Genomic DNA, 15,507 nt, shown 5'->3' on the forward strand with positions numbered 1-15,507 from the left:
CTCCTGGGAATTCTTACTCTCCCTCAGCATAGGAGAGAGGATCAAATTGCATTTCATACACTTACTAACAACACAGTAACCACTAAGACTATAAAGAAATCCTTCCTACTGGATGCCAAACACACAAATCTAGTATAAAAGAAGATACTAAGTTCTCATTGCTAGCCAATATAAATAAATGACCATCTCTGCCCTGAGGGGTTTACAGGGTAACTCCAAGCGACAGTAAGATATGGGGAAAAAAAGAAAAGGGGAATAATGTAGGAGACCCTTTCCACAGATGCACATTCCCTCTGGAATACAGGCAACTGGTAGACCTCAGAGGCCACAGAGTAACACCCCAGAAAAGGAGCAGTTACTAGTACCAGAAGATCCTACCAGCAGACTGTTGCTGTAGGTCAGAGTGGAAGGATTTACAGCCAGCATTTCATACAGAAGAAATCACCAGCTCAGACTTTGTTAATCGTGTTATCATGCGTACTAATTCATACATCTCTCCGACAGCAAAACCTTTTTATTACAGAATTTCAAAAACCAATACTTGAATGTTAAACTTTAATATGAACTTACATTTTAAAACATTAAATTATCCAGTGAAGCGGACGTGAATGTGAAAAAAAGGCCATTTCCTCCATAATTTCATTAAATTTGAAAGTACTTATTTATTTTAATAAGTCAAGATGTCCGTATGCCAGGAAATTAACATCAAAGAATGTTAAATATGCCCAGTATCACTTAAAAGCCTGTGGAGTATTATGCATTTTCAAAAATAGCATAACTCAGCAAAACTTCTTTCCAATCAGTTACTTTTTATTACAGTTTCCAATAGTACTCTGAGGATAAAAAAAGCTGAAAATGTTTACTGTGCTCTGCCCACCAGTTCATACCAAAATCATAAGATGCAATGTTGAATCTAACCTCCAGACACCACACCACAAGTACCTTCCCTAATTTAAGATCTTCTGTTAATGCCAAACAGATGGTTGTCTACCATGAGCTCTTCCAAGGACTTCTGTGTAGACCTCCTTCATTGGCACGTATGATCAAGACCATGGATGGCCTCAAACAGAAAGGTTGCAGGGACTTGGACTGTTTCCTCTGAACAGTTACACCTCACTTAGCACAACAGGATGGAATTGTCACTAATATTTTGATCACTTGAACTACCCAGATGCTCTCCAATCTTAAGAATCCATCTGCTGAAACTGCAAGGACTTCCTTGCAGAAGCAAGACCTAACTGGCACGTATTCTGAAAAGCTACTCGTGAAATTTTGCAGTTTTGAATAGGGGCTTCATAATGGATTAGCCTAGTTTCCTAAAGAAACATGCATTTGAGCCTTCTATTACATCATTCTACCAATTCCCCTTCCTTCCCTCTCCTGCCACTTTTGACCCAAACTGACCAAATCACAGGAAAATGGGTGGTCTTGCAGGTACAACTTTGCCAGCAGTTTTGTGAAGTGTAGGCATCAAGATGGGGAGCAGTGGCAGGAGCACTACTGCAGGCAGTGAAAGAAGCTCAAAGCTTCTTAGCCATAGCAGATTTTTCACAGGAATATGAAGCACTTACCTACCTTTAGATCTACACAGTTGTGTTTTTTAAAAAAAAGCAGAGAGGTGAAGGCTCTTAAGTACTTTCTCCAGCTCATAGCTCTCACCTCATTACACCCTGCTTCAACTCTTCATGCATTTAACATCAAACCATCTCTCAGTTGGCTTGTACAAATTTAAGGTAGAGGCAACTTCTGTGTTTGCACTAAGAGCAATTAAGTCCTGCAAACATCTGGGAAGCCCTTGTGCAAGATAAACAGTAACTGAACTACATATGCTGAACCCTTCTTTACAGAAGTCACATCCAATTTTCTCTGCAAACTTATCTTCACATAGCAAATCCCCTTCCTCAGTGATCAGCATATGATAATACTATATCGTGCAGACAAGTGTCTCAATTTCAAGTCACCAGCAACAGAAATATAAATTAGGAGTATGATCTGAAGTGCCACAGAAGATTCCAAGTTGGAATCTATCTGAAAAGCTCACGTCATCTCTGGTTAGAAGCAAACTATCCTCTGGCATGTATCAATGGCTTTGCATACCCCAAGGGGCCAGAGACTGCAGGAGCAGCCTGAGCCACACAGCCACACCTCAGGAGCAAAAGACAGCATATAAAACTGAACATGAAGTGATCTAAACTCTCCATGACTTCACTGCTGTTGTTAGCTCAGGGCACATCTTATTTCTGTGCTTGAGGAATATATTCACACACATGCGAAGCAAATCACATAACATTAGATTCTTCATTCTGAGTGTGTCCACTTACCAGTTTGTTCATCCAGGAGCTCGGCACATAGGATTGACCCCAGTGCTCAAGGACCAGATGAAATGAAATACAGCAAAGGAGTCCTACAAGGTCCTGATCCAGCATGTGCTCAACATTTAAGGGACCTTTGTCACCTCAGCTCTTGCTGTGAGCGTATTATGGGTGAGTTGGGGAGCAGACAGGAGACATTGTTTTACTATTCCACCTATGAAAAGCAACAGAAACTGCAGTCCACAGGCCAACACAGATCACCATCAGGCCTTCAATTGTAGGAATGCTTCATCTTTTGATCATTTCCAAGGAAATTTACAGACTAAGACAGTTGAGAAAGTCTCGGAAGTGAGTCAGAAATAAAGAACCCCATGTGAAACAGCTCCTTCTGAGCTTTCTGGCAGCTGGACAACTTGGATGTTGGCCTGAATGCCCTAATTACAGCAAAGTAAAAAAAAGCAGTACGGGCCAGCTTCATGGACCTCAGTTCAGCCACACTTGGGTAACCTGAGACACGATATCCAGCCTCTCTGTGCCCTCCTGGTCCTTACAACTGTGTTCACAACATGACCTTACCTTGCAGCAGCTATGCTAGGATAGATGTGTATCTGTATACAGGCCTGCGAGGCTGCGATCCTATAGCAGTGTGGAGCAAACGTGCATGAAGACTGCACTCAGAAATGTAGGGGAGGAAGGTTCCCTCCCTTACAGGTAGAACAGACCAACTTATGTGAAACTCAGCCATATTGTTCAGAAATAGGCAGGACTTTGAGATGGAGAAAGACAGAAGGCCTGATGGTCACGCCAGCAAAGGCTCCTTTGGTGGAAGAGTTGTTTCCTGTCAAGTCAGTCCTCCTAAGAATTTTTAAAGGAGTTAAACAGTGCAAAGATATCTCACCCTCCTGAGGGTTCAACCACAAGGACTCTGAGAGTCAGTGATGCCCACCTGTCCCTACTACGTCAGCTCAAGTTGCAATCATCTCTGCAACAGGGACCTAGGGCTCCTAATTCTTCATTAATTCAGTCATCTCACTAACTGTCCTGAAAACATTATCAGCCCACAGTCCTACTCACCTCACAACTGGGGAGCGTTAAGATATGGGAGTGAGTGGGAATAAATAGTCAGGAAACACTCATTCAGGGTTCAATTGAATTAAACTTGCTTCTTCAGCTCTGCAAAAGTAGGAGCTTGATACTCAGGTTCTCAGGAAGGCTTGACATTACTTTTATACTGCAGAGCAACATACTTCTTCAATAAATCATTCCAGTGCCAATAGCCTCCCTCAGAAAGGAAGGCTACAGAGATGACCCTTAAGAGTTCAGAGCTAAAAACATTTCCAGAAAATCACTCAAGTGCTTTTTAAAGATGTAATTTATATGCACAGCTCTGCACTCCATTGCAAGATTTCATATTTATTTAATTTGATGGTTAAAAGTGTGCCCATCCAACTCTTTGGGCACACACAGTCTTACATAAAAAACTTCATAATTTAGAGCCAAATGTTCGGTGTATAGAATAGGGAAAGAATCTTCTCACTCAAGCCCAACGTTGTTCCAAGCCCACTGGAAAAAAGCTGAGAGCACCAGAGAGAGCACTTCAACAATGCAGTCAGCACAGGGAGAAATTCAGTTTGTTGCTGAAGGCAGAATTAAGCCCCATCGCTGGATCACCTCCAGGAAGGCCTGTGAGCTCAAGAGCTTCACAGCACCTGTGCTACTGACATGGTCTGCCCCAAGAAGAGGTAATCTCCAAGGCAACCAAGATCTTTACAACTAGCATTTGATAAGGTTGGATGTGCGGCCTAAGAAGCAATGCATGGTGCTCTGGGACTTGGGCTGAATTTCCAGTTTCTGCTGTGCACTCCATGGGGTATAACAAAGAAGTTACCTAAACTAACCAGGCCTTCTGTTGCCACCAGAAAAACACATCTACCTCAGAGGCATTACACGAATTAAAACTCCCTCAACTGCTAAGCACTCATAGTGCAATACCAAAGGACACCTCAGGACACACATAGATGAGACTCTTTAATTCTGTTGTTCTCTAATAGACATGTGACATTCAACAGAAAAAATATACAGCACCTCTACCCACCTACAGCAGACACTGTCCCACCAGCAGCTGGCCAGATGCTAGGTGGGAATGCCCTGCCAGCAACTCCTGCTCCCTCATCCCTCCATGGGCCAGGTGCATTCCTCTTCCAGCCAAGGGCTGCTTTTTCAAGGATCATTAAAACCTGCAAGTCATTGATGCCACATTGTGCAAGACAGAGGCACTTCCTGAGAAAGGGGAGAAAAGGGGTAGTTCCTGGGAGTAGAGATACTGAAGATTATCTTCTGAACAGCAACTGGAATGACACAAAGCAGCAAAAATAACAGAAATAGTTCTACACCTACTGCAGTACTGGCCTTCTTCAGCCCTTTCACACAAGGACTCCACTTATATCCTGCAAACAGAATTCTGATATGTTCCTTAATTTTTTCATGCTTGGACTATTGCAATAGTGTTTGTGACAAGCTACTTTTTTTTTTTCCTCCACACCCTATGAGGCTATTCAGAGCTTCCCTGCTTGCTTTGTTTTTCATTACAGTATCTTTCCTGTTCACATATGTTTTTCCCCATTATTATTCTCCTCTATGTGTTCAGTTACATAGGGAATCAAGATAGGAAGTTCAATGTATTACTGCAGTCATTCAAGAATCTCAAGGCATCAGCAAACTTCAACCTTCTGTGTATTCTCCAGTCCATTTCCTGAGATTGTATCACAGCTGCAACCCAAATACTCCACCTTTCTTTCATATATTTAAAATACAGGCTTTCACACGTTTTTATTTCTAAAGAGCTTGACATATTTTGTACTGTTTCCCATTTCAATGCCTAGAAATCAGCTAAACACAACTTTTTGCTGCACTTCTGCACTTCCAGTTTCATGAACCAGTGCACTGGTAGTTGTCATTCCAGAGGTTTTCTACTTATGCCCCAGTGTTCATAGTGAAAGAAAATGCAACAAAAAGCAGATTACATCTTGAAAGAAATGAGGGTCCCTCATTTCCAGCAAAAGCAGCTCTTTGTGCTTCCTCATTTCAGCATAGACAGCCAGAGCTGTGATTGCTGCAGTGCAAAGTAAAAATACTTTGATGTAGCATTGGAACAACTGTGTCTGAAGCTCTGAAGATTCCATCTAGCATCTGTTGTAGTTATTTTATACTTTTGTGCTATGATAGGGAAAAACTTCATGAAAGAAAGTTGAGGGAACATCTGGTTGTTCGTACCTGTTACATTTAACTTTCTCAAAGCTACTCATCTGCCAAGGGCCTATCTACTCAAAAACAGTAAAAAGAAATTCAGAGCATTCACAAATCAGATTTGCTTTAATGTCTTTAAGTCATGAAAAACAATCAACTTCCAGAAAGAACCTTGCCAAAAAAAAGAAAACAGGCAATTTACCACAACCATGTCTGACATTTAAAATTTCATTCAATCATTTCATTAGAGACTGGATATCAGGATTGAAAAACAACAGTACTTGGAATAAACTGTAAGCATGGCAAACCAGAAAAGGTGGCAAGAAGAGAGAGAAAACAGTATTAATGGTATTCAATAAGGAAATAATGTCTGTGTCTAAGTAGAAACTAAATTGCCATCTGAGGTTTTCTTAGCAGATTATTTAGAAACTTGCCAATAGACAAACAAAGTAAATGGCAAGACTCTCAATCAGAGCTGTGCTCCCCAGCAATATGGCTTAATAAAAATGATGCAGACTTCTTGGACTGCTTCTGGCAAGGCTGGCTCTCCTTAGAGGCCTGCTAATGTTAAATACTCAACACAAACACGAGATTGTGAATTCCTTATTCACACTAGCTTATGGTTAGGAAGAAACATCCTGTTCTCAGGGATAGGAACTTGAAAACTTATTTCTTCATTCTCATGACAAAACCAAAAACCAGTATTTTGTATATGTTACTTCACAATGCAGAATAGCTAAAGATTATAAGTATTCCCCTTGACAACCTCCTGGTAAGCAATACAGGTTCTGCAGACAAGTACATCTCCAGTGCCCATTTGTACAGTGCCTGGCTCATGGATGTGAAGGCTCATGGCCCAGTACCATCAGAATACAAACAAGCAAAATATAAAGATGGCATTTGCTGTTTAGTTGAGAAAACACATAAAAGTATACCACTTGTTTTAGCTGTACACATTAAAAATCAGGGTTCACACTTGGGCAGCAACAGTAAGTTCTCAAGCTAGGGTTTTCCATGTTTCTCTTGTTAAATGAGTGTAGCATCAAGTTCTGGAACAACTATTACTCTAGTAATATTGCTCAGGGAAATTAGTGCATCCCAGTTGGCTTCAGTGGGGTTCAGTGAAGGCTACCATTCTTCTCTGACGAACACAGATAAAATATTCAAAGCTCAGTTTACTGATCGGATATTAATGGGAATATTTTTTCCATCTCTTTCAGTTTAGTTCCCCTTGAGAAAGTCAGCTTAAGAGAGTGAGGAAGGGAGACAGCCAGAACCTGCTCATTTTGACCGCCCTGGATTTACCGGAGATGAGTTCCCTCCCAGAGGAATGCTAACTGAGCACATGGTATGCCAGAGTTTTGGTCAATGTCAAGATTTATTATCCTGAGGGACAGAAAGAGTGAAATACTGACCATGGCAAATAGGCCATTAGTTACCTCTCAGTTCAATATGTCTTGATGCCTTTCCTTACTATGTGCTGATTATTTCCTGTCCAACTCACATTAGCAGCCTATTTAATGAGAACAATCTAAGCAAAGTGGGAGAAATTCACACTTTTACAAAAGACATCAGTAAGTTATGTTTCATCACAGCTAACACCATTTGCTATTCTTTCAGGAAATAACCTTTACTGGTCTTTCCTGTTTTAATGCCAGCAATTGCTTTTGAGAAGAACACTCAATTCTTATATTCATCACTGGTAATATTTTAAATAATAGCATCTTAAAGGACAGGAATAACTGCCTAAGTGTTGTAGGACAAAGTATTCACACGCTGATAGTGTCCACTAGCATGACAGCACAGCCACAGTTCCTGTTCTTAATGGACACTTTTCCCACTCACAGGGTTATTCTTACTCTTGTGAAGCCTATTTTTCTTCTATTAACTTCTACTGATGTTCATGGTAGTTGCACTGAATCTTGGAGAGAAAGGATCCAGCATTTTAGACAGAAAAAGCAGTAAAGAACAGAGGCATCATAAGTAGTGCTAATAATTTCACACAGAAAATAAGAAATCAAGGTACAATGAGGAAAGAGATGCATTGAACACATCGTAAGATGAAAGAGAAAAAAACCAACAAACTATGCATTTTCTACATAGGGTTCTCTTCACAAAGCCGTAGTGAAATAAAGAAGAAAAAGAATAGCATGCATCCTTGGTCACTGTCTGCTTTTTTGTTCTCTGAGAAGCCCAAATTATATGATTACTTAAAAGAGAGTATTCCTTGAATGAATCAGCTTGCAACACTGATGGCAGAACAGCCATCAAGACACCAGGGTACACCAGTCCTGCCAGCACCAGCACCACAGCTTAAATGGGAAACTTCAGTGATGAAAGGACCACCGCTTACAACAACCTGTTCCAGGACAGCACAGCCTCCCATTCCACCCATTCTATACCAGTTTATCACACATGTTAATACTAGAATAATTAAATATCACATCTTATATATGAAGACTCCAAGAGGACTTGCCCAATTTGAATAACAGACCAATATTTCCCCATAACCACTTCTGGTTTTCCACAATCTCATGCAATGATTGTCCCATTAATTTTACATACTTGTTTTCAAAAAATAGATTTGAGTAGGCATAGGCCCTTTAGAGCTACTATCACTTCAATAAAAGCACTTGCATCAGCATCTCATACCATAATGTCCACCTAAAGTCCTGACCCTCTCACTACCCATTTTTTGGGCTTCTGCAAGGCTAAATAGGGTCTGCTTAGGTCACCAGCAAAGTGTTCTCAGCACTGACAGATGCAACACTTGACACTGAGAGGCATCTTTAAAGGTCTAAAATATTATGCTCTGTGAAGTAGCAGACATTACACAAGGGAGGGCAGTCAGAAAACCCTAGATCTGGTAGACATTTCAATTGCATATTTCTGTAAGATTTCTTTTCAAGGTTTGCTTCGGGTTTTTGTTTTAAAAAATGGCTTATATATTTATTAAAATGTTACTATATTGATGACAAGGCACCTGAACTGCTATCTGTACTATTAGCTGTATTAGAAACACATGGGGTTCTGTTGCATTTATAAGGATGAGCTAAAAATAATTTCAAACTTGATCATTCAGGGTTTAGTCTAATAGAAAAGATAATTGTGAAAAGCCTGCACAGAAGCACATTCAGGATCTACACCTACTTCTTGGCTTTGACTGTGCTGCTCCTTTTCCATATTCCTGTAAGTAACATGTCCAGCTGCAATTTAGGAAGACCATAAGACATGATCATAGAATAATTTGCCAAAACATACACAAATACACATATGCAGAGAAATCTCCCTAGCAATGTAGTTTGAGCTTCCTGAAAAATCCTAAAAAGAACATCTAGGAGATTCTCAGTCTCTGTTCAGCCTTGCAGTTCCTATTTAAAGGCAAGTTAGTGTTCTGTTTTCAGTGTTTGTCCACTTCTGAATTTGGTTTTAAGAGCTGCTAGCAAAGACTTAACAAAGTTTCTGCTGAAAGGCTGATTGTGTTTCCTACTGCCTTTTTGACAGAACCCATTTTAAAATGGGCCTTCATTTAATTATCTAGTCTTTATTTTTACAAGTTTTATTTCTGAACTGGAACAAATGTTATAGTCAGGATAGTGTCTGGAGACGATAGGCTTATTTTATAAGGCATAGAAATCCTTTCATTTACAACCGGACAGCAAATCAAGAGCTGAGGCCAGCAGATGTTGTACAGCTAACCAGAGGGGAGCTGGCCTAAACGTCTGAGCACAGGGAAGCAGCCTACCAGATAATGGCTGTAACAGAGCTTGGAAAGCATTGACACAGATTAATTGCTTACTGCAAAGCTGCCACTCTCCATAGGCTCATTTGATGCAAACTTTCTCTTCATTTCCAAAACCCTTCCCACAGGACAAACATTGTTAGTACATAGACTGCTTAGACAAGCTCTGCTCAGGGTTCCTAGGAAATATTCTAGGGAAAGGAAAAGCAAGGAGAAAGAAATAGATAACATGATCATCCTCCTCACTGTGCTCAGCTAGAAACAAACATCTGTCTGGCATCTGGGCTCTGCCACCCACCATTTATTCCGATCTCCAACCTAAATGCAGAAGCTAAGCATTTTCATTACCTCAGGCCCCAACAGTGAGCAAATATGGACAGAAGATATCAGCTAAGAGAGGCTGAACTGGCTGAAAATCCCCCATAGAGCTGCAAGGAACCAAGTGAGGGGAGGAAAGTGAGGAAAAACTTATAATGAGACTCCTGCAGGAAACAGCGTCAACCCTTGAAAAATCCTTTAGAAATAACCATGCCATTTCCAAGTCTCTACTTGCCTTTTCCCTCCCAGACACAACCCAAATCCCTGCCTGCATCTCAGCAGTCACACTTGCAATGTGACCCTACTCCTTCTGCTCCCAGGCCCTTTCTGTGGGACCTGGCAGAGCAGAGCTACTCCTTTTGAAGGGAGAGACCCCAATGTGGCTCAGGAGGACACCAAGATCTCCATCCACTTCCAGGATGGGCTCGCTCAGATGCAGTACAGCCAAGTACACCACACACAAGCTGTACAACCAGGACATGCAGACCCTGGACTGTTTGCTCACACCTCTGTTTCATGTCACAAAACCCCTGGTGAAGACTCCTGCTCTGCACCTGGAATAGTTGGTCCCAAACCACGTTTCCCTGGAATGGCACTTCAGGTCACACTGTTCAAACAGCAGTCTGACAAAGCATCCTGAGAAAATTATATTATATCCTCTTCTGGTTTCTTGACAAGTGCTGGTAAATATATAATCTCCCCTTTTCCCATTCCCTAATTTACTCCTTTTATCAGCAATAGTGACAAAAAGGTTCTAATTAGATAGCGCTAATCAGGCAGAATGGTATGAGACTGACAGCTGAGAACATCACTATCAGCTCTCTGTAAAACAGATTGGCTATTTTCCTCACAGAAGCAGGAGATTTATCAATAGACAAAAGGATGCAAAACCCCCAAAAGATAAGGCATAATTACACATCAGGGCTATACATTTTATTTTGACAAAAATCTAAATGGATCTGTGGGTGGTAAAAGCTTTTTTGGAGGGGTGAGCAAGTGATACTACTCATAAAGGAAGAGCACCACCATCACAAAAACAGAATTAGGAAAACTGTGCATAAACCAGGGCTGTGGGGTTTTATTGCCTTTGTTGGCTGGTTTGGGGGCTTTTTTGCTTGTTTTGGGGTGGGGTTTCTTCCTTCCCCTCTCTTTTTTTTTTTTAAGCTGAGACCCCAGTAACTCAAAGAGTTTGACACATATGACAACTGAATAATTCCACTAGTGTTTTATCATTTTTCAGCAACAGAAACAAAACAAACCTGCCAAGTGGAACTTAACTTGTAATATTTTATACAAGTCAGCAGATAGGAACCGGCCATTCATTTCAACATACAGATTTTTCCTCTATTTGCTTATTTCTACCCTTTGAGTTTGGGAGCTTAAAATCTAAAACAAGTTATATTAAGCTGCAGTAAGGGAGTATATCTTGTGGCAATATTTGTCCATCTGATAATATCAAAGTTAACAAAAAAGTGGTCATTTGTTCTCCATTACTAAAATATTTACATTTATGTGACCTCATTTGCAAATGAGACAACTTGTATTTTGAGATGTAACAGAGACAACTTGTGACATCTGATATTTTCTGCATTAATGGAAAAACCTCTAAGCTTATTTATAATCATTTGTTTCCAGTGCAATTTATGGCCTGTATAAAAGAGGAGTTGCCAGTCAAAAATTAACATTTGCCTGTTTATCTGGTATCAGTATTCAGATTTCTTAAAAGTAATATTTTTCCTTCAGCTAAATCTAAGCCTGCACAACAGTCCTCTTGGACAAGCACCGAATGTTTGAAACTCATCTTCCAAAAAAGCACACACAAGCTCATTATGATGCTTGAAATCTTCAGAAAAACTTTATAAATATTAGACATTTTTCCACAGAGACAACATAACTAGTAACATGATTTCAAGTTGTTGGGTTTTTTAATAACTTCAAATACAGACCTGGAATTTTCTAGACTTGAACCAACTGTCAAACTATGCATCAAAGATATAATTCTGAAGTATATTTCAATTTGTGGCATCTCAAAACTGTGCAGGCACATCTGGTTTTCCATAAGCCTTATAAGAGCAGTGGAACAAACCATAAAATACCCTCCCAATATCCTACCTACAGAGCATCACACGTCCTGGTGTGATGCTCCACTGACAGGTCTCATTGTCATCATTATATACTACAGCAAAAATATATGCTCACAAAGAAATTTGTGTAAAATGTCTAGGATTTGGGTTTTTTTTTTAATCTGGATGTATATATGGATGCTTAGAGTTTTCCTAGCTGGTTTGCAAGGAATTCAAGAAACAAGAGGCTAAGTGTACAGGGAGTTTGCAAGGAAGTCAGCAGAAGAAAATACACTGTAAAACTAATTTAAACTATTTCTGAGCATAGTAGTAACAAAACCCAAGGAAATAATTTGCTTTTGGAGATATTTCACGTTTCAGCCTTCAGAAGAAGATAACTCACCCGAGTATGCCCAGTAAGGATCCCCCGAAGCCTTTCGCCTCCGTATCTGCACAGAACTACCATGTCTGTTTTCATGCAGGGAGCCAACATAACCTTCAGTCAGAGCTGGAAAGAGAAGAAGGAATCATTAGGAAAGTGCTATTTACTCCCTGGAGTATACAACGTGAAGCTTAAATCTTTGTTGAGCAGACACTACAAACTTGGCATTGCTAAAAACAAAAATTAACAAGCATGTTCCTCATGAAAACCCAGCATTCTGTTTCTTTCCCACAGAAAGCAGGACTGATTGATTTCTAATTTGACACATACCTGCATAACTCCAGTAATTTCCATAAAGGAATCCTGATATACACAAGCAAATAAGTATGAGCCATGAGCTATGACCAAGCTTTCTCCATCTACACCCAAAAGATAGCTCACTTTGCTAGTGACTACCAAGCTACTAATGGTAATTCAACACAAAGTTATCAAGATCCTTAAAAGAATATAGATACAAGTAACTGCAATGCACCAGTACAGTTGTCATAACTGCACATATTGTGAACCACATCTGAAAATCCCACATAGAAGAATTTCACTCAGGATCAAATTAATCTCCTGCATGTGAAGCCTGCAGACCTGAGACAAGAAGACACTGGGCATCAGCCTCACCATGAGCAAGGCTTGAGTAACATCTCCTCATACAACTCCCTCAAGCAAGGCAGCCAGGTAGCACTGCCCCCAGCCAGAGGACAGTTGGGTATGTCAGACAAAATACCAGTGTGCAACACCAAAGCCTCACAACACAGAGAGGCCAGTAATTAAGACATCTTTGTAAAACTTCACAAGCTAGAGGGAATTGAATTCATCAACCAAACCAGAATGGAACACATCCTACATTGCACCCCAGTCTTTTTTTTTTAATACTTTTTTTTTCCCTTGTAAAGGAACACAGCTTCCCTGAGAATGTGAGTTGTTTGGGGTTTTTATGTGCAAATTTTGCTTATTGCTTCTGCGCATCTGACTGAACCAAACTGGACGTGTGTTAATTCACAAAAGGCAGTAACAAGTCTGTAAGAAATTCAACTACCCTTCTCAGAGCAACATAGCTGAAAACTTTTGTGCTATAATAAATGCACACAAAAGGCCCTTAGATCTGCGGCGGCAGAATATGAAAAACATGTATGCACCAACTGGCTCTATAGAAATTTAGGTCCAACTGATCCCAAACCACTTACTTGATCAGTAAGAAACTAGCTGAATAATTCAAATTAAAACTTTAGAAAACCATGTAAAGCACTGCTACCAGTATGCAGTCACCAAGCACTGTATTTCCTTCTGTTCACAAGACAATTACAGCTGAGGTGAAACAAAGCTTGTAACAGGACTTTATTGAACATCAAGCACCAGTAACTCAGAATTTGGCTTTCCCTCCCTTTAGAAAAGCTTCCAGGCAACACCCGGTTTGTACCACAGTAGCAGAAAGCATGCTGTGCCTGAGGTCTCTCCATCTAAGGACAGCTTGAAAGACAACCTTCACTCTTCAAGGCAGACCACACTTTTCTGCAGATTTTGGAATCCAAAGCTGGTAGGAAAAGTCATGCAATCTCAGGAAAGACATTACAGATTTGTCCCTGCCACATTTTGCCTTCTGCAAGCAAAGGTACTAAATGTGCAATTTATTATGAGCCTTCAATATGAATGAGTTTTCCAGATTTCTTGGCAACCTTCTAAATGTTAATTCTCTCCAGGATGCGAACAAGAGATGCTGGAACACATCATGCTACCAGGATTTGTAGACAACACTATGTCATATACCTTATTTTCCTCTTTTGATTCACCCTAATGCATCTACCTCACTGGGAGGCAACAGGTACTCATTTCAACAGGAAAGAACAGGTAAGGGATGTGGAGCCCCAAATCCTTTTGACAAAACAACCAAACATTAAACCTGACCAAAGATCAGGAACAATAGAAACCCCAAGGAAGAGAACGTGGAAACAATCTAGGGTGGATGGCTGGAAAGGCCATTCAAAAGAAAAAGAAAAAAAAAAAAAAAGGCCTGATTACTCACTTAAAAATCTCCTGTGCTGAGAAATATACCTAAAGTCCCTCCTTATTACAAAATGAAGGACAGCAGCTTAGTTCCAAGCATCGTCTACATAGAAGAAGCAAATGGTTGTGGAGTGTTTCTTGCCCACAAAAATGTATTCCCACAGGCAGAAGAATTCATCTTGCTTCCTCCAGGGTAGCTGCTCAGTAAGCCCTTCTGTGCACCTTTACCATCAGAAGAAAGACACTGTGTATAAATAATCTATATTTGTTGAAGGCAAAAAGGCTCCAAGTCAGTGTGAAACATCTGAAGTTGTAAACCCCTTTGTACTCCTAGCTTGAACCGTCAAAAAGCCACATGGCAACCATGGTGTGGCTATGAATCATACCATTGATTTTCAGTATCCTCTGTGCAGAAAATTAAATTATGTAAATCCAAGCCTTTAAGAATGCCTAACTTTAATGTGAAATGGAACATTTGCTTCAGTCAGCATCTTATTTATGCAATTAAAAATGTGACATTCTAGTGAAAATATGCAATTTTAGTTTTCTGCATGGACAATAGATTTGCACATTAATCTATACCTATACATGGTGAAGAGCTGTACAGAAACGAAGAGGGGAGCTCAAGTATTTGTCAAGAGAACTGTGGAACTGCTAAATATCTTCTGTAAGACTGAAAGAGAAACAAATTGGAACACGCTGTTCTAAATAAAATCCTGCATCACTGCTAGGCAGCCCAACACCAATGTCAATAATCCCCTTTCAAACATGCAATAATTCAGTAGTCATTAGCTATTTAGAGAAGACAGATGTTTACTGGATAGCTAACTCCAGGGAAAGGATGATAGGTCGAGATCTCTGGCCATGCAGTGAACTGGAAAGGTAACAGTCTGTCTCTATCAAAAATCAGGACACCCCCTTTTCCCTGAGCTGGCTCTGTTCCCCAGCCCTTTCACAGCACAGCCATGCACTGCTGCATGGGGCCACACAAACGCTCCAAGAAAACACCATGGGAACAAACATCTATTGTTGGCAATATCTTATACGGGTAAAGTCATCAGGAAAACAAAGACTCTATCTCATGGTACTTTTTTGCTCATGCTGTCAACTGGGGTCAATGAACTCCCTCATACTGAAGAGGTGCAACGTACAGAACAGAGCACACAGTGACTTTTTAGACACAAGTTTGGAAGAGCCAAAGCATTTAAGTCAAAGTTATTTCAAAAAAGAAAGTGCTTTGTACATAAAAACCAGCTTCTGCTTCAGGCAGCATCGTTACTTTTTCCAGATTTTTTTGAGGGGCTAGGGATGTACCAAAACTTTACATCACCAATGAAAAGTTAACAGGCAGTTAAGTGTTGCTGAATCTGCCTCTTTCACTGAAAATAC

General features: G+C 40.3%; 1 protein-coding gene across 1 annotated transcript in view; it reads right to left on the reverse strand.

Moving 5' to 3' along the window:
• The window catches only part of PTPRG (protein tyrosine phosphatase receptor type G), a 401,265-nt gene that overhangs the window by 297,511 nt on the left and 88,247 nt on the right, over positions 1 to 15,507 (reverse strand). Inside the window, exon 2 of the mRNA XM_051627714.1 lies at positions 12,085 to 12,189. Coding sequence (XP_051483674.1) covers positions 12,085 to 12,189 — 105 coding nt within the window. The remainder of the gene's footprint in view (positions 1 to 12,084; positions 12,190 to 15,507) is intronic.

The sequence above is a fragment of the Apus apus genome, chromosome 9 (genome assembly GCF_020740795.1).
Source record: "Apus apus isolate bApuApu2 chromosome 9, bApuApu2.pri.cur, whole genome shotgun sequence".
Taxonomy (NCBI): domain Eukaryota; kingdom Metazoa; phylum Chordata; class Aves; order Apodiformes; family Apodidae; genus Apus; species Apus apus.